Raw genomic sequence first — 16538 nt, 5'->3', positions numbered from 1 at the left:
TTTTTTTGAGACAGGGTATCACTCTGTCACCCAGGCTGGAGTACAGTGGTGTGATCTAGGCTCACTGCAACCTCCACCCCTTGGGTTCAGGCCATTCTTGTGCCTCAGCTTCCTGAGTAGCTGGGATTACAGGCATGCGCCACCAGACCCTGCTAATTTTTGTATTTTTAGTAGAGATGGTATTTCACCATGTTCACCAGGCTGGTTTCAAACTCCTGACCTCAAGTGATCTGCTTGCCTCGGCCTCCCAAAATGCTGGGATTACAGGCATGAGCCACCGTTCTCGGCATGAAGATGATCTTATATTCCAAAGTCTAAATTCCACAACCTGAAAGTTCCTATTTGTTCAGATATATGGGGAGGGACAGGACCTGACCAACCTCCCCCACCCGCTTTGGTCCCATCCACCCCCTGAAGTCCCGTACCCACGCAGTGACGCCCATCCCGCGCCCCCTCGTAACCCTGGTCACAGAGGCACTGGAAGGAGCCGGGCAGGTTCTGGCACACGGCGTGGGCACCGCAGAAGGACCGGTTCCGGCATTCGTCCACATCTGCAACCACCAGACAGTCAGGCCATTTCTGGACCTTCTACCATCTCCACATCTCACCCGATGCCTGACGGACACCCACCCTGGCATCCGCCCCCTGGCGTGGGCTGATAGCCAGGGTCACAGGCCGGTGTGCAGCGGTAGGAGCCGGGGGTGTTCTCACAACGCTGGGCTCCACAAATCTCAGGACCATATTCTTGGCACTCATCCACATCTGCAGAGTGTGGAGGAGATGAAAGGGGAGTCAAAGGCCTGAATTCAGAAGTTCTAACACCACTTCCAGTCCCCAAGACTAAGAAGTCTTTAGAAATCTGGTATTCGTGGCCGGGCGCGGTGGCTCAAGCCTGTAATCCCAGCACTTTGGGAGGCCGAGACGGGCGGATCACAAGGTCAGGAGATCGAGACCATCCTGGCGAACACAGTGAAACCCCGTCTCTACTAAAATACAAAACTAGCCGGGCGAGGTGGCGGGCGCCTGTAGTCCCAGCTACTCGGGAGGCTGAGGCAGGAGAATGGCGGGAACCCGGGAGGCGGAGCTTGCAGTGAGCTGAGATCCGGCCACTGCACTCCAGCCTGGGCGACAGAGCAAGACTCCGCCTCCAAAAAAAAAAAGAAATCTGGTATTCTAGGAGCCTGAGCTTCTAAAGATCAACAATGTTGAAAACTTTGTTTTTTCTTTGAGACGGAATCTTGCTCTGTCACTCAGGCTGGAGTGCAGTGGCTCAAGTTCGGCTCACTGCAACCTTTGCCTCCTGGGTTCACGCAATTCTGCCTCAGCTTCTGGAGCAGCTGGGACTATAGGCATGCACCATCATGCCTGGCTAATTTTTGTATTTTTAGTAGAGATGAGATTTCACCATGTTGGCCGGGCTGGTCTCAAACTCTTGACCTCAAGTGATCTGTCCACCTCAGCCTCCCAAAGTCCTGGGATTACAGGTATGAGCCACCACGGCCAGCCACTTTTGTATTTTCTTCTTTTTTTTTTAGTAGAGATGGGGTTTCATCATATTGGCCAGGCTGGTCTTGAACTCCTGACCTTGGACGATTTACCTGCCTCAGCCTCCCAAGTGCTGGGATTACAGGCATGAGCCACCACACCCAGCCATTTTTTTTTTAAATGGGGGTCTTGCTCTGTTGCCCAGGCTGGAGTGCAGTGGCAGGATCATGGCTCACTGGAGCTTCAACCTCCTGGGTTCAGGCAGTTCTCCCACCTCAGCCTCCCAAGTAGCTGGGATTACAAGCATGCACCACCACACCTAGCATAGTTGATAACTCTCAAATCCTCACTGCCGTTTCTCAAAAGCATGGTCCCGCCTCAGGGCCTTTGTACTGGCTCTTCCCTCTGCCAGGAACAGTCTCCTCTCAGCTCTCTGCATGGCTGCTTCCCTCACTTCCCTCTGGTGTCGAGGTCAAGCCCTCCTAGCACTCCTCCCTCCACTGCTCTGTCATCTCTGTCCTGCTTTGTTTTCCTTCCTAAACCTGACCTTATACATATGTATTTATTGGTATGCCGACTGTCGCCTCCCTAGAATGCAAACTCTACAATAGCAGGGATTTGTGTCCATTTTGTTCCTTGCTACATCTCCAGTGGCAGAACAGTGCCCGACACATAGTAAGGTGTCCCCCAGTTTTTTGTTGTATAAATCTTTTTTTTTTTTTTTTTTTTGAGAAGGAGTCTCACTCTGTCGCCCAGGCTGGAGTGCAGTGGCATGATCTTGGTTCAACTGCCACCTCCGCCTCCCAGGTTCAAGCGATTCTCTGCCTCAGCCTCCTGAGTAGCTGGGACTACAGGCGCATGCCACCACGCCCAGCTAATTTTTGTATTTTTAGTAGAGACGGGGTTTCACCATGTTGGCCAGGCTAGTCTCGATCTCTTGACCTCGTGATCCACCCTCCTTGGCCTCCCAAAGTCCTGGGATTACAGGCATGAGCCACAGCGCCTGGCCTGGTGTATAGGTCTTGAATTTATTTACATATTTATTACCCCACAATGATAACTCCAGGAAGGCAGGGGTTTTTATATGACTTCTTTCCTGTTGCACTTACTTCCTTTTCCAGACACTGGCATAGAGTAGGTGCTTAATGAATTCTTGTGGAATTAATGAATATGATCTTATGAAGCTAGACTTCCGTGAGTCAGAGGTCTAGCAGAGTCAACGGCAGCCCACAGATGTTTTGTTTCAAGTATTCCACAAGATGCGGACTCACACATCATCACCTCCCCACAAAAAAAAAATTAAACTGTATGGAAGATTAGCCCCACCCTCTTGCCTCCCTGGAGTCTGACTCGGGAGGGGTGAAATTGCCGGGCGGGAAGGAAGACCTGGAAGGTAAGAGAAGGCAAGGGGCGGGTCTGTGGGCGAAGAAGAGATAGGAAGTAGGGCCTATGTGTTCAGAGACTGAAGCCGTCTGAGCGAATGGAAAGGCCAGTGTAGAGAGGCCATGGAAGGGCTGAGCTTAAACGGGCGGAGGCCAACGCTAGGAGAATTTCACCTTGGGAATTTCTCATTGGGCAAGGATGAGGCCTAGGGTCGCCGGGATTGGGCCTCTTTGGAGGGAAGGCTGGAAGTAGGACTGGTGGAGGACGGGGAAAGGGCGCGTCCAAACTTCTGTTAGGAAGAGAAGGGGCCTGAAGAGGGGGTTTTAATCCAGAGGCCGACTGGAAGGGGCGGGGCCTAACAGTTTTGGGGAGGTGTCCTACTGGGGGCATAGCCTAAAATGTGGACCGGGCTTCGGCTGCAGAGGCGGAATGGACTGCGGCTGGAAGAGAGGCTTGGCCGTGGTCCTGACACAAGAAAATACATGGACACGGTGGTGGCTTATTTCCACTACAGAGATACGGTGCTTTCCCTCCCCCTAAGTCTGGGAAGTAGGGCGCCCCTCCTCAGTCCCCAAGGGAGCAGCCTCCAGCACCCCGTTGCGAGCGCTAGCGGAGGTGGAGGGGGCAGGCTCACCGTCACAGGTGCCCTCGGGGCCCGCATGGTACCCAGGATCGCAGTCCCGGACACAGCGGTAGGAGCCGGGGGAGTTCTCACAGCGCTGCGACCCGCACAGGGCCGGGCCCCGCTCGCGACATTCGTCCACGTCTGAGGAGGGAGGTCGGGTGGTCGGATGTGGGAAGCAGGGAGGCAAGATGGGGGAGATAAGGTGGGGAGAGGAGAGTCAGAAAGGGGAGGCCAGGGAAGCAGAGAGGGCAGGGGAAGATTTGGGTAGAGGAGAGATGGGGAGGCTAGGAGAGGAGGCGGGGGAAGGAGGTAAGGGGAGGGGAGAAGCGGAGGAGGAAAGACAGAGGTGGGAGGCCAATGGGCGAGTCCGGGAGTCGGAGGGAGGAGGGATCAGGCCGGGGCGGGGCCTCTCACCGAGGCAGGAAGCGAGGTCCGGGCCGGCGCGGTGTCCCGGAGGACAGATGCACTCGAAGGAGCCGTCGGTGTTGGTACAGATGCCGCTCTGGCAAAGGTCCTCCTCGCTGCACTCGTCCACGTCTGCGGGACAGGGCGTCCGAAAGCCCGGCCCACCTCCCCCTCTTGCCTAACATTCCAGTCCACACCCCTCCACTGCTCCTCGGCGCTCTTAGGCCTTTCACGCCTTCCCCAACCTGCCTCAGTCTCCTTCCCTCCCTGCAAGCATCGGCCCCCGACGGGTTTAGAACAGCTTCTTTCCAATCATTGTCCGAATACCCAGACTCCGCCCTCTCCTCTCCATACCCCTCCCCGCTCACTGCCTCGAGACTCCCACCAGCTGCCCCCGATCGTGCTGGAAGATCCCGGCCAAAAACTCGTTTTCCCCTTTTCGCCCTCTTCTCCCCGTCCCGCCTTTTCCTGCCCTAAGCCCACCCTTTCCGGAGCCAGGACCAGCCTGGGTACGAACCGAGGCAAGAAGCTCCGCGGGGTCCGGGTCGGTAGCCGGGAGCACAAGTACAGGCAAAGGAGCCGTCAGTGTTGAGGCACTCGCCGTGAGGGAAGCAGAAATCGCCCTCCAGGCACTCGTTCACGTCTAAGGTACGCGGGAGTTTGGGCGGAGTCACAGGACCCGGCCTCCCAGACACAAGCCCCGCCCACATCGCAGTAACCCCGCCTCCACCAATGCCAGGTTTCTGAGCTCCTCCCACAGCGCCTTGGTCCCGCCTCCACCTTTCCAGCCGGCTTTGCCCTGGAACCCAGGCCCTACTCCCAGGCTCTCTGGCGGGTCCCTATGCTGCTCACCTGCGCAGGGCCCGGCCCGACCCGACGGCGCCCGGTAGCCTGGCGCGCAGCTGCAGCGGAAGGAGCCTTCGGTGTTAGTGCAGTGGCCGTGGGGACCACAGGGAGGGGCACCCGAACTGCATTCGTCAACATCTGTGGGGGGTGGGTGTGTTCAGAAAGGTTCCAGTCTCGGGACACACCGGACGAATCCCCTTGGAGTAGGGGGTCTGGGGGAGGTGGTGGGAAGTGTCCTGAGTTGGAGGCCAGGGGAGGGCTCTATGGCAGAGGTGGGTAGGTCTGACCAAGGTTCCGGGGTTTCGAGGACCATGGTTGCGAGTCCTGTGGGTCTAGGTTTCTAGGAACTACCTGTGCCAGGATTTTGGATTCAGGAGAGGGGACTCTGGCTTAGACAAGGATCAGAAATGAACTAGGGCAAGGGACCAGTCAAGTATTATAAACCAGGATCATTGGATGGGATTCGGTTGAGCCATGGGTCGGAGTTAGTGACTGTAATCTGAGTCCAGTTAGCATCAGAAGTTACAGTCAGGGTCCAGAATTCTGCCTCAAGTCAGGGGCCAGGGTCAGGGATTATGAACCCAACCAGGTTCCAGAGAAGGGATTCTGAGAAGAGGCAGGGGCTGTGAAAGAGACAGGACCAAGAGTCACACAGTCAAGGTTATGGTCAGTGCTATGATTAGTGAATTATGATTAGGGTCAAATGTCACAGTCAAATTCAGGAGTTACAGGTCACATTCAGGGCCAGAGTCATGAGGGTCACAATTGCTATCAGGGTATGGACAGGGACTATCATCAAGGGTGATGGTTCGGGTCAGATGTCACTGTCAAGTTAGGTCTCAGGAGTCACATTCAGGGTCAAGAGTTATGGTCCAGGTCAGGGTCAGGAGTCACAGGCTCTGGGGACTGAGGGACTGAGGTCCAGGTCAGGAAGTTATGGGCCAGGTCATAGTTATGATCTGGGTCAAGGGTCAGGGGTCATGGTGCAGGCCCAAGGTCACAGCCAGGGCCTAGTCTCACCAGTGCATCTGCCACGGTGCAGGTGGTGGCCAGGAGGACAGGGCCTGCACTGGAAGGAGCCAGGTGAGTTCATACACTCCTGCCCAGGGCATGCCAGGTGGTTCTCACACTCATCCACATCTAGGGGGCAGGGGAGAGGGTGGCCTTGAAGAAGTGGCCCAATGCCCCCCTCACCCATCCACACTACTCCCCCCCTCCCCGGCCTCACCCTCGCACTCGGAGCCAGCAGCGTTGGGTTGGAAACCGGTGGGGCAGACACACTGAAAGCTGCCTTCTGTGTTCTCACACCGGCCGTAGGTACAGGGTGGGGGGCTTCGGGCACACTCATCCACATCTGGAGCAGAGGGGACCAATCAGGCTGAGGAAAGGACCTGAATCCATCCCCATGGCCATTACTACCCACCCCAGCATTCCAGCCTTGAGCCAGCCTCCTGGACTTGCCTCAGGCTGCTCCCTCTTCACAGGAAGACAGACGCCTTCCTCCCTTCCTCATGTCCCCATTCAGTGGTCTCTCCAGCTACTAGGGTGGGGCTAAGGCACCAACTCCATGTTGCCTGCCCTGCCTCAGGTGACCCCCTCCTCAGGGTTCCCAGAAGCACAAGAGTATCTTTCAAAAAGGGAGGAGGGGTGGGGAGCACTATCTTATTTTGTTGAAAGGAGGGAAGACTCTGGAGTGAGGTCCCCATCCCTCAGCCCCTGTTCTCCATCCCTGAGCCCCATCACTCTGCCTCTCTGCCCCTCAATCTCTCTCCAGTCCCCACAGCAAACAGTGATGGAGTGGGGCTGGGCCCAGCACCCTCACCTTGACAGGGGGCCCCGGGCCCTCGGGAGCGGAAGCCAGCAGGGCAGGCACAGTGAAAGGAGCCTGCCGTGTTGTCACAGCGGCCGGGCCCGCAGGGCGGCGGCTCCTGGGCACACTCATCCACATCCTCTTCACACGCCGAGCCCCGGAAGCCAGCCGGGCAAACACAGCGGAAAGAGCCGGGCAGATTCTCACAGGCCCCTCGGCCACACAGGCCTGGGCTCTGGGTGCATTCATCCACATCTGCACAGGGCAGGGGGCCTGGGGTCACTTGCTCCCCTCTGCCTCCTTGACCTCTGTCACTTTGGCTTTCCACCCTCCATCATTCTGTCCCCCTGACCCCATCACTATTCCTCCTTGTAACCATCATCTGACTCTGTATCCTCCACCAATCCCTACTAAGCTGCCTTGCTGGCTCTGTCTCTGTAGTCCCCATGAGAAGGCCTCCTTCTCCCCTGTCCCCCATAACTCTGCTCCTCTTACCTGATTACTGACATCTCCATCCCTCCTCACTCTGCTTCCCCATCTTCCATGACTCAGCCTTTCTGTTTCCCATCACTTGGCCTCTCCATCCCAGGTCTCTCTGCTGCCATTAAGCCACACGTCTGCTCCAGAGCCTGGCCTCTGTCTCCCATCAATCAGCTCGCTTTGCCCTGTTGTTCAGTCTCTCTGGCCCTCATCATCGCGCTCTACCCAACCCCTCACACCCCTTCCCAGCTGCCCCTCCCAGGCCCTCACCCTGGCAGCTGGCTCCGTGCGGTGCAGCCTGGTACCCGGCGGGGCATACGCACAGGAAGCTGCCTGGCGTGTTTTCGCAGCGCCCGAGGTCACACGGCGGCGGCACGCGGTGGCACTCGTCCACGTCTGTGGGCACAGACCAGGCGGCTGGGACTGGGGCAGACAGTCCCGGGAGAAGCGACGCAGAGAGGCGGGGGTAGGGGGAAGCGGGAGCGGGGCCAAGCTTGGGCCAGAGCCAGGCTAGGGACAGGCGGAGAGGTGCACAGTGAGAGGGGCAATTGGAGAGGGTAGAGTTTGGTAGGGCAAAGGCAGAAAGGAGAGCTTTGGGGACCCAGCAAAGGGAAGGTGGGGTCGGGACTAGAGAAGAAAGGAACAGTCTGGGGATGGGGTTCTGGTGTGGCAGGGTTGGAATCAGGGGTCGTGGTCAGGAGATTGGTTGCCGCAGTTGCAGGACAGTGGCGGGGCCTGGGGGAGGGAGTTAGTCTGGGACGGGGAGAGGCGTGGCCAATAAGGGCGGGGCCTGGGCGTGGGGGCAGAGCAATACGAGCCGCGACCAGGCCCCAACAGAAACTGGCAGTTTGGGAGCTAGGTAGGGGTGGGGTCAAAGGGAGGCTGGAGCTGGATGGAGGCGGGGCAGGGAAGGGCGGGGCCAAGGACCAGGGCAGAGCGGTCCTGGGGCGGGACCCGACAGGGGAAGCGTGGGAGGGGTGGAGAGGCTCTGGAGTGAGAGAAGGAGCGAGACCCTGGGGTGGGCCTGGAGCCGGGTGGGGCAAATTTCTCACCCAGGCATTCGGCAGCCCGTGGGCCGGCTCGGAAGCCCGGGCCGCATACGCAGCGGAAGCTGCCTGGTGAGTTCTCGCAGCGCCCGGGAGCACAGGGCGGGGGCACGCGGCGACATTCGTCCACATCTGAGGACACGGAGGGGGCTGGTGACAAGGTGACCGGGCAAAGCCCCCCGCCTCCTTCCACCCCCTCCGCCTTGCTCACCAATGCATCGGGTGCCCTGGGGGCTGAGCCGGAAGCCAGAGTCGCAAGCGCAGGTGTAGCCGCTGGGCCGGGAAATGCAGCGTCCTGGGCCGCAGACCTGGGGGTTGCGCTGACACATGCCGGAGGAAGGACCTGGGGGGTCCAGTCAGCCAGGGTTCCCCCATCTCTGAATCCTCCGTTCCTTTCCTCCCAGTAGAACCCCACCCCGGAGACATCCATAAAACACCTTCATGGATGTCTTCTCCCCAAGCAAGCCCAGTCTTCTGATCTCCATTTTTTTTTATACTGGAACGTTCTCATCAGATCCTTGGCCGAATCCCCTCATAATGCCACCCCAAGGTCTCTGGCTTTGAATAGTTTGCCCTCCAACCCTCCGCCTGAGATACATTCTTAGTGCCCTACCTGAAAAATAATTATCTAATATTAGATAATGAAAAATAATTATCTACCGTAAGTATCTGAGCGCTTACTAGGTGTCAGACACTTCAGAGACATCTCAACAATGATCCCCATTTTACCGATGAGAAAACTGAGTCTCAGAGGTTAAATGACTTGCTCAATTGACACAGAAGAGCCCAACTCCGACTCCAGCTCCTGATCTAACTACCACCCAACCCTTCAAATGCTTCTCTCTGCCCATAACATTCCTATTTGCTGTATCCTGGAATATTCACCTTGGAGTTTCTTACCCCAGAATCCCACCTGTAATACCCCCATCAGTGCCCTCAATTCTTTTTTTTTTTGAAACAGAGTGTTACTCTTGTCACTCAGGGTGGAGTGCAATGGCGCAGTCTCAGCTCACTGCTACCTCTGCCTCCTGGGTTCAAGCGATTCTCCTGCCTCAGCCTCCCAGGTAACTGGGATACAGGCATCTGCCATCACGCCCAGCTAATTTTTGTAGTTTTAGTAGAGACTAGGTTTCGCCATGTTGGCCAGGCTGGTCTCGAACTCCTGACCTGATGATCCACCCTCCTCAGCCTCCCAAAGTGCTGGGATTACAGGCCTGAGCCACCGCTCCCGGCCCAATGCCCTCAATTCTTTCTATCAAACCTGAATCAGGAATCTCAGGACCAATCCAGGCAGGGATGCTGGGCAAGGGAAGCTCAGGGCCGGGCCGGTGGTCAGGCCGGGGCTCCGGGCGATGGGTGGGCAGAAAGCCTGATAAAGAAGGGGTATCAACGAGTGGAGCCCAAATCCTCTCTTGCCTCCTTTCCCTATGGGGCTTGGGCAGCCCCTAGAAGATGGCACCCACTTCTGCCAAAGCCAGCTCACCTGCAGATGGCCGAGAGGTGGCTGGCAGGGTACGAGGCTGGCTGAGTGACACTCGGGGTGGCTCCTGGCCCAGGGGTCTGGTGTTGTAGCGGAGGTCGGAGGCCGAGTAGTGGTAGCCAGGGCCAGCCGGGCAGATCTCCCGGAAACCCTCTGGGAATAGGAAAGAGAGAGGGACACAGAGAGGACAAGACAGCAGGAGGAAAGCGATGGCAAGCCCACACCGTGGCCTTGCCTGGGGCAGGGCTTGGCGGGACAATGTCAGGGTTTTGAGTTGGAGGCTGGGATGGGGTGGTGTCCTGGCCAAAAAGTAGAATGTCTCAGAGGTTAAAGGTGGGACCAAGAGCGTTTTCCCCCATTTGGGATGGTGGTAGGGACAGGGTTAAGGGTAGGGTCTGGTTGGGTCTATAGGGACAGACTTGGAGGCTAGGAAATAGCTCCCTTGTGGGATTTAGTTTTAAGCAGAAGATAGAATGCCAGGGAGGTGTCTCAGAGAGAGGCATGCCTGGGGTGGGGCTAAGCTGAAAGCAGTGTCTCAGAAGCTAAGGACTTGGTCAAAGCTCAGGGACAGGATGAGACTGGGCGTTGACGCTCAGGAGACAAAACCTAACTTGGGGGATACGGGGTAGGTGTGGCTACGGATGGAGGGGTGGATGTGGCTACGGATGGAGGTGGAGCCGTGGATGGGGTCCAGTCTGAGGCCCACGGGTCGCAGAGGCTGGGGCGTGGCCAAGGCTAGAGCCCAGCCAGGTTAGGGGCGTGAGACTCAGGGTTGGAGGGCGGAGCGTAGAAGGAGCGCCACGTGTGTTGTGCGTAGGGTTAGGCATGGCCGCAGGAGCTCACCTGAGCCGAAGGGTGGGCAGAGCTGGCAGCCCCGGCCCCAGGCCTTGCCCACGCGACTGCAGCAGCAGATCTGTTTAGTGATGTTCCGCAGAATGGGCAGCGAACAGCCGCCGTCGCGGAGCACGCGGAAGCAGGGCCCTTTGGCCTCTGAGATCACGTGTTGGGCTGCGAGGAGCAGGGAGGAAATTCTTCAGGGCGGGGCTGGGAATGCTGCGGCACTGAGGGATTTGGGAGAGAGGGGAATGGTTCCCGGGTTGGGGATGGGGGCTGCTGGGTGCGAGGGGCATTTGGGAGAGGTCTGAAGGAGAGCAGTGGGCTCTGGAGGTCTGAGAAGGGCTTGGAGCCTGTGAGGTGTCAGTGGTGAATGAGACTCTGAGAAGGATCTCAAGATCTGAAGAAAGTCGAGTCTCGAGGGGAAGGAGAGGATTTGAGGGTCTGAGAAGGATTCCAGAAAGTCTGGGAGAGCTGGGCGCGGTGGCTTACGCCTGTAATCCCAGAACTTTGGGAGGCTGAGTTGGGCAGATCCCTTGAAGTCAGGGTTTGAGGCCAGTCTGGCCAACATGGTGAAACCTTGTCTCTACCAAAAATACAAAAAAAAAAAAAAAAAAAAAAAAAAAAAAGCCAGGCATGGTGGTGCCCGCCTGTAATTCTAGCTACTCGGGAGGCTGAGGCAGGAGAATCACTTGAACCCGGGAGGCAGAGGTTGCAGTGAGCCGAGATCGCGCCACTGCACTCCAACCTGGGCGACAGAGCGAGACTCCATCTCAAAAAAAAAAAAAAAAAAAAAAAAAAAAAAAAAAAAAAAAAAAAAAAAAGTCTGGGAGTCTGGAGGGATCTGGATCCAAAAGACTTGTAAGGTCTAAAGGTGGTCCAGGGATTCTGAGGCTGTAGGAGAATCTGAGAAGTTCTGAGGGGGCTCTAAGGCTGACTGAGAGGAACCCGGAAATCTGGGAGGATCTGGGGGGGTCCGAGGGAATTAAAAGCCCCAGTATGCTCTGGGACGCGGTCTGAGGGCAGGGAGGGCATGGGACCCAGCCTCAGCTCCCTGCTGGTGGCTCACAGATGCAGCTGCTGCGGGACGAGTCGAGCAGAAAGCCGTCGGGGCACACGCACGTGTACCCGCCGCGCGTGTTTGCACACTCGCCGTGCTGGCAGCGCCCGCCAGTCGCGCACTCATCCACATCTGCCAGGGTTGGGGAGGTCACTGTGGAGTCAGCAACTTGATCCCTGCATATCCCGCCCCCAGAACCAAGCCCCTCTCACTCCTGCCCCATCGCACCTTCGCAGGACCCATTAACTCTTTCAAAGCCGGTTGGACAAGGTCCATCTGGGGCGCCCACTCTTCCGGAGTTCCCTGTGGCGAGAGGAGAGGGGTGGGCCAGGGACAGGTGGGCTGAGCGAGAATGGAGTGGGCAGAGATGAAGACTGGGTGGAAGGGACTAAAAGATGTTGGCTGTAGTTGAGTGCAGGGTCAGCCTTAGGTTGGCAGTTTGAAGTGGCAACACTGGAGACTCCCAAAGACATGGGAGGTGCCATGGCACAAAAGCAGGGTGAGAATAGAGTGGCCAAAGTCAGAAAATGGGGTGGGTGGTCCCAGAGTGGTATGAAAAGCTTAGGAATGGAAGTCGCCTCCACAGTGGGGTAGGCGTGGCTACAATTTGTGAACTGGGTTTATTTAGGGCAGAGTAGGAGCGGTGAGGTTCTCACCCCTCCCCAGCTCCGAGCACCTCGGGGACGTCCTGGGACTTACCCAGGCGCTCGGAGCACAGCTGACAGTCGTGAACACCCCAGGCCAAGCCGGCCCCTAGGCAGCAGACCTCCTGCGTCCGGAGCCCGGGCAGCGGGGACGCGCACTGCGGGGAAGTGTTGGGTGAGCGCGCCCCCGCGCGGAGGCACGCTCCGGGTCCCTCCCCACCGGCCTCCTCTCACTTCGCCTCCGCGCAGCTCCCGAAAGCAGTAACCGAAGCCCGAGGCGTCCGAGAAGCCGTCTTCCCGCGGCGCGCTCTGTGCCAACACCGTGTAGGGCGCTGCCGCCTCCGCCCGCGCCGCCGCTTCCGCCCGCGCCACCGCCTCGGCGTCCGCCTCCTCCCAGGGGCCAGACACACGCTCCACCTGGTGCACCACCACCGACGCCTCCTGCGGGTGCTCCACGTGGACGCTCACCATAGATGCCACGCCTAGGGGAGGCACGGCCGGGCAAAGGGATTTCTACACGGGTTCTTACGGGCTGGAGCTAGACAAGCGGGGGAGGGCGAGTTGGGCAAAGGTGTTGGGGAAGGCGGGAAAGTTGGGGGTCAGGGGCACAGTGAAATGCTTGACAGAGGGGTCGGAGGGGACTCTGGCCACACTTTCCTCACCGTGCTCGTCGTCGCGGTGGTTGGCCAGTGGCATAGTGTACACGGAGCGGGTGAGTCCTGGTATAGCCGGGGCCGGGGGCCGGGCGCCCGAGGAGTGCAACTGGCAGAACTTGCCAGCGAAGTCCGGGGGACAGAGGCAGCGGTCAGGCTTCACGCACACACCGCCATTGTGACAGATTAAGGGACACAGGACTGGGAGAAGAACAAAGACACTCAGGGGCGCCACCATTCCTAGTATGTTCCCCTGGGGCCAGCGAAGTTCCTACTCCCTCAATATCATTCATTTCTAAGTCGATCTGCCCTCAGCTGTCATGTGGCCCCGCCCCAGTTCTGGCATTAGCATTGGCCCAGTCCAGTCATTCAGCCATCAGAGGTACAGCACCACCCACTAAGTCCGCAGGATCTCGCTCTATTGCCCAGGCTAGAATGCAGTGCCGTGATCAAGGCTCTGCAGCCTCGACCTCCTAAGCTGAAGTGATCCTCCCACCTCAGCCTCCTAAGTAGCTGAGACGACAGGCGTGCACCACATCGGGTTATGTTTTTTAAAAATTTTGTAGAGGCGGGGTCTCACTATGTTGGCCAGGCTGGTCTTGGAGTCCTGGGCTCAGGCAATCCTCCTGCCTCAGCCTCCCAAAGTGCTGGGATTACAGGCGTGAGGCCGGCCAGCCCTCAGGCTGTTTATTTACTTTCATGTCAACCTTTCTGATCCCACTTTCTGGTTGAGTCCACGGGGTTCCAGACCAACCCAGACGGCGCTGACCCCACCCGATGCTGATCCCTTCCATTGACTCAAACCACATTTTAACCACTCCCTGGCATAACTCCCCGCCCAACTCTGTCTCCTTCGCATTCTATGCCCGCCCACACTCCCTCTGCTAGGTCCACGAAGTCCCATCCCAGGCCCCTGGCTCTGCCCCCTTTCTAGCCCCTCTCACATTACCTTCTACCCGCGGGATTCTAAACCCTGCCTATCCAGGAGCTTAACCTGCCGCCTCTAGCCCCTCCCACCTCCCTTTTCTGCACTCTGATTCGCCCGGCTCACTAGTTCACGCCCCTCCCACCCCACCTCCAGGCCGTCCGGGTGCACTAGTTCCGCCCACCGCGCTTTGTCTCCGCCCAACTTCTTTCTGGCTGGGGCTTTAGAGTTCTAGCTCTGCCTTACCGCCTCCAGTAGCACCCGGGCGGGCCCAAGAGCGGGAACGCGCCTCCACTCCCCTCTGCGCGCCCTCGCTGGGCCCCAGGCCACCTCTGGGCGGGGCACTGCCAGCTGTGCGGCGGGGTAAACAAAGAGAGAGGTGCGGCGGGGGCAGGGCGGAGGCTCCGCATTCCGGACCCTTGGGGAGCCCCGGGACCTTTGAGCCAAAGGAGGCCGGACTGTCCTGCGAGGGCACCCCCTCCCTCTCTCTCCCGGGGCTGCAGAGAACAGCTGGAGACAGCTGTGCGGAGGGGAGGGAGGAGGCAGACGGCCGGGGGAGGCGCGTGTGGGATTCTGAGCCACAACTGTAGAGAGGAAAGGGCACGGAGAGCCACCTCCATTTAGAAGGATAAAGGGACTGGAGTCCTGGGAGGAGATCGACTAAAGGGCAGTCTTCTCGAGTTCAAAGTCAGCTGGAGGTTTCTGGGATGGAGGAACCTAGCTCAGAGGAAACTGAGGTGGCCTTTCAGCAGGAGTCCTTTTGTGGACAGTTACTTAGAAAACAGGACTTTAGTGCCGCCTAGTAGACAACCAGTTTGAGGGTGCTGAAAGCAGGGTTTAGATAGTGAAGTGGAATTCCTGGAAGTTATCAGCACTTAAGAGGCTCAATTGGCTGAGACCGTATGTGGAATCCCCTCCCCTCCCAGCTAAGGATTAGGTGCCAAAGGCTTTTTATTAATGGCTGCCTGTGAGGAGCACAGTGTCTGGAGTCCTCTTGGGAGAATCCACCTATCAAGACCAACCCTGGGGTTCTCTGAAGATAAATGGGATCAGAAGTTCCTGGGGAAGGGAGTGAGCTAGAAGAGCAGGACTTCTGGACAATACTACAGAGTTCTCTAGGGAAAGGCACAGCTTGGGAGGTGGGAGGGAAGAATGAGAGGGAACTTCACTGGAGGAGTGGTCTCTAAAGTCTGTTGCCAGGGGTGGAGAGGGGGCCTAGGGCCTAGTAGCAAGAACTCTGGGCTCCCTTAGGTAGGAGTGTGGGCCCACGACTCCAGGGTGGTCTAATAGGGGCTTTTAATTGAGTAGTGGGGCCTAGAAGAGGCTTAACTAGGAATCAGAATTGCAAAATGGGAAGGGTCTCTGATGGAGGTGGTGGGAAACCAGCCAGGTCTGAGGGCATTTCCCAGACTCCAGAGGCATTTATCTGCCTTCTCTTGGCCTGAGTGCAGGCCCCTAGGCCAGCTCCCTGGGGTGCCTACACCCAGGGTGGGCCGCTAGATGGGCACAGCCAATGTCATGCCCCACAGCCCTCGCAGAGCGGGGAGTTGAGGACATAGGGGTCCCTCTGAGGTCAGCCTCCACTTCACATGCCACTCCTTGCACCCCCAGGGGCTTGGCACCCGCCTGGGCATGGCGCCTGGCACAGGCACATTGGGGCCGGGCCGGGAAAGAGTGAAAGAAAGAGGGAGGAAGGGGAGGAGAGAGGGAGTGGCAGCGGGCGGGGGCTCAGGCGGGAGATGAGCTCACGCCGGCCGGGCTGGGCTGGCTGGGGGCCAGGCTGGGCGAGTTCTCCGCGCCAGGGGCCCCCACTCCCCAATTCCATAGGGTCTGCGGGGTAGGGGGCAGGGAGGCCCCGATCCCAGAGAGTCTGCCCACTTTTGCATCCTGGAACAACAGGTGGCGCGCCCTCCCCACCTCACCTGAACCCCAAGGCTCCCCATCGCTAGGAGTGCCTGATGCATACACCTCCTGTCCCCTCCGCCCCAGGGGCGCCCCTTCCTTAAAGCCTCTTATCTTAATTTCTCTCGCACGTGGGACCCCCGCAACTCAGGTCCTGCGGAGACACCGCCCCCCCCAGACACACACACAAAACCCCCTTCTCTGTCCCCTCTCCCTCTTAGCTCTTCGGATCAACTTTCTTCTCTCCAGTGTCCCACCTCACAGGCATTCCCATACGGAACCTTCCCATCCAAAGACACAGAAACTGATACGTCCCCCATGCAGCCCTGAGACTCTTGCTTGGTCCCTGGAGACTCCTTACTCAGCGTCTCAGAATTCGAGTCCCCTCCCAAAAGTTCTCAGGCCCCTCAATTCTGAGATCCCCATTTTGACTCAAAGCATGAAAGCTGGCGCCAATTCTCTCACGTGGGACATCACAGGCCCCTAAGAACCCTCATTGCTTGCAAAATCGGAGCCCTCAGGACCCAACCCCAAAAGCCAGGGGCCCCCTTCCTCAAATAGCCCCTGCGATTCCCTTGCACTGTTGCATATGGAATCTGGGCTCCCTCTCCCTGGAGGACTGTCTCCTCCATCCCCAGGGATCCTCCTCCCCCCGGGAGTCGCTCTCTTGGGACCACCACCCCGCACTCACAGGCGCGGAAGCCGGGTCCCCCCGGGGCCGCCCCGCCGGGCGCGCCGCTGTCCACGCTGGTGGCGTTGCGGGGCGCGCAGGTCGGGGTACAGCGGGAGCCGGTCGGCCCATGGATGCAGCGCAGGCCGCACACGACCGGGGTGAAGCGCACGCGGAGACGTTCTCCGGGCCGGCCCAGTCCGGGCTGCGGCCCTAGCTGCGCCAGCAGCACCAATAGCGACACCCAGAGCAGCCGCACGCCGCCCGCCATGGCTGCAGCGCCGCGCTCC

General features: G+C 58.5%; 1 protein-coding gene across 1 annotated transcript in view; it reads right to left on the bottom strand.

The window, feature by feature from the left end:
* Positions 1–16538, bottom strand: part of LTBP4 (latent transforming growth factor beta binding protein 4) — a 34997-nt gene that overhangs the window by 12986 nt on the left and 5473 nt on the right. The window contains 20 exon segments of the mRNA XM_017887464.1: positions 426–551; positions 631–762; positions 3503–3634; positions 3908–4030; positions 4416–4541; positions 4751–4882; positions 5765–5884; positions 5973–6098; positions 6567–6809; positions 7305–7430; positions 8087–8212; positions 8292–8423; positions 9342–9449; positions 9564–9713; positions 10404–10568; positions 11464–11586; positions 11683–11757; positions 12154–12256; positions 12333–12580; positions 12761–12952. Coding sequence (XP_017742953.1) covers positions 426–551; positions 631–762; positions 3503–3634; positions 3908–4030; positions 4416–4541; positions 4751–4882; positions 5765–5884; positions 5973–6098; positions 6567–6809; positions 7305–7430; positions 8087–8212; positions 8292–8423; positions 9342–9449; positions 9564–9713; positions 10404–10568; positions 11464–11586; positions 11683–11757; positions 12154–12256; positions 12333–12580; positions 12761–12952 — 2808 coding nt within the window.

This window comes from Rhinopithecus bieti, unplaced genomic scaffold, assembly GCF_001698545.2.
Source record: "Rhinopithecus bieti isolate Rb0 unplaced genomic scaffold, ASM169854v2 scaffold_15776, whole genome shotgun sequence".
NCBI classification, from domain to species: domain Eukaryota; kingdom Metazoa; phylum Chordata; class Mammalia; order Primates; family Cercopithecidae; genus Rhinopithecus; species Rhinopithecus bieti.
This window is presented reverse-complemented; position numbering and strand designations above follow the sequence as displayed.